The 6,293-nt window shown below is 42.1% G+C and overlaps 1 protein-coding gene across 1 annotated transcript; it reads left to right on the top strand.

Moving 5' to 3' along the window:
• Positions 1 to 515: 515 nt before the first annotated feature.
• yars2 (tyrosyl-tRNA synthetase 2, mitochondrial) lies at positions 516 to 5,788 on the top strand. The gene is made up of 5 exons (XM_083916814.1): positions 516 to 1,309; positions 2,981 to 3,148; positions 3,306 to 3,461; positions 3,713 to 3,883; positions 5,509 to 5,788. The coding sequence occupies exons 1-5, from the start codon at positions 522 to 524 to the stop codon at positions 5,666 to 5,668; spliced, it is 1,443 nt and encodes a 480-aa protein (XP_083772940.1). The 5' UTR covers positions 516 to 521; the 3' UTR covers positions 5,669 to 5,788.
• The last annotated feature ends 505 nt before the right edge of the window (positions 5,789 to 6,293 follow it).

Here is a 6,293-nt window from a genome sequence, read left to right as displayed (position 1 = left end):
CTTTCCTGTAGTAAGACCATTAGGCCCTAAAACAAGGTTACAAGGTGCAATTCCTCTATAAATCACTTTCAATTACTTGTTTACTTGAGGGTGACCACCATACACAATGTGCAGATAAATTGTGGTGGTGCTGGGTGTCAAACAGGGGAACCATGGTTCATTTTTTGCCCCAGTTAGCTATATAAATACAATAAAACCACAATAGACAGGCTAATTCAGGAGCCTTTGCAGCCCCTGGAGATCTGGGATACAAGCAGGCAAGGTATGCAAATATTTGGGGGCATGGGCCAATGGCCTCTGATAATACAATAACACTTCAACATACAGGCAGATCCCTGGAGATCTGGGGGGTACCAGGACCACCAGGACAGGTGACCACTTTGCCCGGTTGGTCTTTTTTTTTTCCATTGTAGCCTACGTATGAACCAGTGCACTAGAGGCGCTATACTAATAACAGACTGTCCATGATTCTCAACTCCTCCTGTATGCTCCTCCTCCGTGCTCTTGACACATTGTCCAAGATGGCTGCCTCCGTGGCGAGGACCTGCCGTTATGTATCGAGGCATGGATCCTGTATTCTGCCGAAACGAACGGGTCTTTGCCTCAAACTCAGGTCTAAATTTCACTGTTCCTCACCTGCACATAACGGACTGCTGTTGTCTCTCAATAAACGCGGTATTCTGAAGGAGTCTTTCCCAGAAGACGCAGCGCAGGATCGGCTTCCTCGGCTGCTCCAGTCCGGTGCTCAGACTGTATACTGCGGATTTGACCCCACGGCCGACAGCTTGCATGTGGGCAACTTGCTCGCTATCATCGGTCTGCTGCACTTCCGAAGCGCAGGGCACCATGTCCTCGCTGTGCTCGGCGGGGCCACGGCACACATCGGAGACCCGAGCGGGAAAAAGAGCGAGAGGGAGCGGATCTCCGCTGAAGCCGTGGAGGCGAACACCCGCAGTATCCGAGAGAGCATCCAGAGGATTTTCCTCAACCACGAAGTGCACTTTCAGGACAGTTCCAAGAAACTGGGCACCGTGACTGTACTGAACAACCAGAGCTGGTACAAGGGCAGAAGTGTGGTGGGGTTTCTGTCGGAGGCCGGAAGGCACTTCAGGATGGGCACCATGCTCAGCCGCCACAGCGTGCAGTCCAGGCTGAAGAGCGCAGACGGTATGAGCCTGACAGAGTTCACCTACCAGGTGTTCCAAGCTTATGACTTCCACCACCTGAACCAAATATACGGCTGCAAGATTCAGCTCGGGGGTACCGACCAGCTGGGCAATTTGATGTCTGGCCATGAGTACATTCACAAGTAAATGTCCATCCTACTTTAAGAGAAATATATTATTTTTTTGTAGTGTTATTTGGTCACATAGCATTGTTCCAGACCTCATTAAAACGATTCATTTCATATTAATCCGTGGATACTGAATTTGTATCCACACAAACAAATGTCACTAAAGGTCTTGTGTGAATCGTCAGGAGCCACTCTTCAGTTCTGCATACTTACCAACCTTCCAAGCAGGGGTTTTTCTCAGTAACCCACACTTTCTATGAATACCACATCTATAGGGCATTATGTTATAGTGTATTATAATGCATTCCTAATGTTTTATGACTACATTCAGATTCACACACAATGCTTTCTGATGCACTATATCAGCATACAACATTATATATGTGACATAATGAATTAGAAGTTCAAGTGTCTTATGGATGCTCTTGACTAGTTATAAAGGGGTCATCCCTATGTTCCCCGGGTCCTATGTTCCTGATTTAATTCAGAATTTTGTTAGGGTTAGGGCATAGGGTTAGGATCTACATAGGCATATTTGCCGTGGAATTCGGCACTGATTGTGTGAAACTATAACAGACCAGGGAACATAGGACCCTGTATGTGGAAAAAGATCACACACAAAGCAGGGAACATAGGACCCCAGGAACATAGGTCGGCCCCTGTTATAAACTAGAGGTTGACTGATGGGGCTTACAATACACCATGACTATACTCACCTATTCACACCTCAACAATCACCTGTACTAAGGAATCATGTTAAATACCATAATTGTCCATGCAGTTCCATAAGTTTTCATTATGTTTGTAGAGCAAAGTTAAGTAAATATTCATGTATCTATAGTAGCGCATGCTTAATCATAGCTATTCATTGTTGTTGGTAAGTCGAGTGTAGTAAACACTTTTTCATGCATTTAAAATAGTCTATACTGCTTCATAAGTGATTATTATGTAAGTGTGCCAAAAATGCAGAGAAGCACATGTTAATAGAAGCAATATAGCATACTGTGAGTTTTTTACGGTTGATTGTTGAGGTGTGAATTATTGAGTTTAGTCCTAATGTATTATAAGCTCCATCGGTCAACCTCTACTTTATGACCAGTCAAGAGCATCTATCAGACTATTGAACTTATAATTCATCATAAGTCACATGCATAATGTTTCATGACTGCTGATATAGCGCAGCAGAAAGCAGTATGAATGTTTGAGTGTTAGTAATCCAGTATAAATGTGGGTGTTACCCACCTAGGTGAAACTGCCTTAGGCCGTTTACTAACCAAAATCTGAAAAAGGTTGCCTAAATCTTTATAAAAGCTATTGGTACATTTTATAGCTTAGTGTAGTTATCGAGCTGGAGGCGACCTTCTGTTCATCAGCACAAGCTTATGATTTCTACCACCTGAACCAAATGTAAAGCTGCAAGAAGCTTGAAAGCATTAACCAGCTGTGCAATTTGATGTATCATTCTGAGTTACTTCACAAGAAAACACTTTTATTAATGAAAATGTTTTTTTTAATTCTTTTTATTTCAATATAATTGTACTGCCCCGCGACCCCGACAGGGACAAGCGGTTAAAGATGAATGAATTAATGAATAATTGTACTGCAAAATTATTCCTATGAACTTATGATACTTACACCAGACATGCAGCACTTGGTTAAAAAACGAAAATCCTGATTCTTCTGCAGAGTGAGTGGTGAGGAGGTATACGGCCTGACAATCCCTTTGGTGACCAGCTCTGTTGGGGACAAGCTGGGGAAGACTGCAGGCAACGCAGTGTGGCTCAATAGTGACAAGACGTCTCCCTTTGAACTCTACCAGTTCTTTCTCCGGCAGCCTGACGCCAGTGTGGAAGGGTAGGTGAAGTCGAAACCTGACGATGACCTAAAAGCATCTCCTAAATGGCTGCTTGTACACCCATCACCTAATCTAACCTAACATACGGTAAATGAAAGTATTCTGTGCACTCTTAACAGGTGGTTTATGTATATTGTGTGGGGGTTTCTTTCCCAGATACCTGAAGCTGTTCACCTTCCTTCCTTTGGCGGAGGTGGAGAGTCTGATGGCGCAACAGAGAGAGAATCCAGGTAAACGCCTCGCGCATAAACGACTGGCTGCAGAGGTGACGAAACTGGTGCATGGAAAGGAGGGCCTTGAGAGAGCAAAGAGGTCAGAACATGCTGCATGTGTTTTTACTGCATGTGGTATCAAATACTATTTTATTCAATACAATTACGGTTTTCTACGTGTTATTTTTCTTTTTGGGTCAAAGGCAGCAGAAGGGAATTCAGTTGGAGAATAGATTAATGTAACTGAGAAAGGAACTCCACTAGGGTCACTGTTCTGTAGCTGACCTCCTTGCAAAGGGGGTAATGTACCTACTCGTACTTGAAAAGCTTTTTTATATATTATTATTGCAGATGTACCAACGCACTGTACCACAGCAGCGTGCAGGCCTTGGAGGAAATGAGTGACGAGGAGCTTCAGGAGCTCTTCAGGGAGGCTCCCTTCCATGAGCTGCTATTGGAGCCGGGTACCACTGTGATAGACGCCTGTCGCAGTGTCAACGCCATTCCAGAGGGACCCAGAGGGTAGGTACTCGCAGTTAAGTCATCAGTCAAAAAGATTTACATCTGCGTTAGAAAATGTGCTGCTAACGTTGGGTGGAGGTTATGGATTATGTTGAGGAGATCTAATATAATCTGCATATTAAATCAATTCACTTTTAATTTTGGGGTCAGTCAGTGTTGTCGTCGCAGCTGTTTTATAGTAGCTGAATTCAAACAAAGCACTTTACATTACGTTTGCATGACCAATAGTTAGGTAGAAGGGTAGAATAAGGGTAGAAGTATAATGGGAACGTGTGTGTGTGTGTTGTACACACGCGCATTTAAGAGGGTTACATATAGGGGACAGACTGGAAGTAGAGGGGTGAATGTGTTTCAATAAAGTTTACAAAAGACCAAAAAAAAAAATACAGTGGTCAACACACTTAAGCTGTGTTCGAAATTGTTCCCTCGTTCACTCACTCACTCACTCACTCACTCACTCACTCAATATTCCCTATATAGTGTTATATAGTGCATTATATAGGGAATGACCAACGTGATTTCGGAACACTACACTGGAATTTTCTAACAAATCGTTGCGTCAGTAGATCGATGCGCAGGATATAATGTGACAGAAGCGGGTGCGTCCAGCATCAATCGTGGTTTTGTTAACAATGGTTATGTGCCCCGATTGCGAGCTGTAAAAGCCTGCAGTTAATTTATTTCATGCGCGAGTAACATTAGTAATCTCGCGCGGAACTAGTTAGCTTGTGACTAACAGATTGTATTGATTATATTGTATTGTATTGTAACTCTTCTGCTTTTTCTTTCGTAAAACAGTACCGCATTGCATTGTGGTATACGGGAGTACAATGTAGTACATCGTATGTACACTCAAATTACTTGTGCATTGTGGGTATTTTATCGTGGACTTTATAGTGAACAAAATTAACTATGGAGAATTGAAACACCACTACAAAATGGCGTACGCACTACTTCTATGATAGGGAACTTTCGAAACACAGTTATGGTGACCATGAACGTGACAAGATGGAGGCTTTGAAAGAACAGATTTGTCTGCAATGACATCTTACCGCCACAGAGGCAGCTAGAAACAACTTCTCTCAAATCTTATGGAGTTCAACTTGAAAGTGACCTGCAACTAATGATTAATCTCATCATTTAAAAATTTGTCATAAAATGTCATAAAATCATTTTTTTAAATATCTTTCCTAAGGTTCCAAGAGCCTATAATGAGGTTTTCATATTGCTTGTCTTGTGCAACCAACTATTACCTATTCTTATTTTAAGGTGATTATACACAAAAGAAAATAAACGTATTGATATTATATTCCACTTCTGCCAACAGATTGCGCTTAATTCTACACACTCAACCGTAAAGCCATTTATCGTCTTGTGTGAGCACAGTACATGGTAATATCTGTCAGATGTGTGATACACCCCAGTTTTGATATTGGTTGGAATTTTTTTTCATTTACATTCATAGTCATGCTTCAATTGTAAGCTTTAGAACAGACGGGTGACTACTGGATAATTTTGCATGTTCATTATGTGTTTTGCAACGATGCAAGGTAATGCCCTGATAATTTCAGACAGGTTATGTTGAGGAAACTGTTTTAACTGAGTGCTGAAATGTTTGTGTGCAGGTATAAAATACTTTTGGAGGGAGCCGTGTGGATCAACCACAGGCAGGCAGACAAACCAGAGCAGGTACTGATCCCCAAACTCCATATCCTATCGAATGGACTTACTTTGCTCAGAGTGGGCAAGAAGAACTTCTACATCATCAAGTGGCTTGGTCTCTGAGTGCTCACAACGGGACAGTTTGACCTATGACGGACTGACTGGGAAGGTAGGCGACTACACCCCTGCAGGATCAGTGAGGAGACGTGGATGGACTGATATTTCGGAACATACTGGCGTAGCCTAAACCCTTAGTGATTGCCTGTGGTTGTCATATAAATATGTATATGGACAGATGTGACATTTATCTAATGCTATGGTATTAAAAGGCGTTTGATATAAAGATTGTTGCCTGCTGACTTTGTACTGCAACAGGGATCTTAGGAAGTAAACACTAGAGGGCAGCATTGTTCCAGTCCTAATAGTGATGCTGCAGGTACCCACAGCTGCACCACATACCCTGCTGTGACCCCATGGGTAAATAATTGCTCACAGTAAAATTAAATTGCATCATTTCTCGCAAACAGGTTATAGTTCTATTTAAAGCAAATCGGTTTTTTTTCAGTTTGATGTTAACATGAGGCCAACATCTGCCTTATGTGGCTGTTTTTTTCTGTCTTAGCCCGTGAAAGGTGTAAACTGTACCAGAAAGAAAAGAACAAGGTTTTGGATAAATTGCAAAATAAACTAATCCTGCTTGTAGATTATTTTTAAATTCCTTTTTTTTTCTATTAGTGGAATATCTTTT

Source organism: Echiichthys vipera, assembly GCF_963691815.1.
Source record: "Echiichthys vipera genome assembly, chromosome: 7".
Taxonomy (NCBI): domain Eukaryota; kingdom Metazoa; phylum Chordata; class Actinopteri; order Perciformes; family Trachinidae; genus Echiichthys; species Echiichthys vipera.
This window is presented reverse-complemented; position numbering and strand designations above follow the sequence as displayed.

What these genes read in the sequence shown, in the direction of transcription:
- yars2 (XM_083916814.1), top strand. Translation starts at nt 522, where the DNA reads ATGGCTGCCTCCGTGGCGAGGACCTGCCGTTATGTATCGAGGCATGGA. An exon ending in GGCCATGAGTACATTCACAA is followed by an intron (nt 1,310 to 2,980) that starts GTAAATGTCCAT and finishes ATTCTTCTGCAG; the next exon opens with AGTGAGTGGTGAGGAGGTAT. An exon ending in CCTGACGCCAGTGTGGAAGG is followed by an intron (nt 3,149 to 3,305) that starts GTAGGTGAAGTC and finishes TTTCTTTCCCAG; the next exon opens with ATACCTGAAGCTGTTCACCT.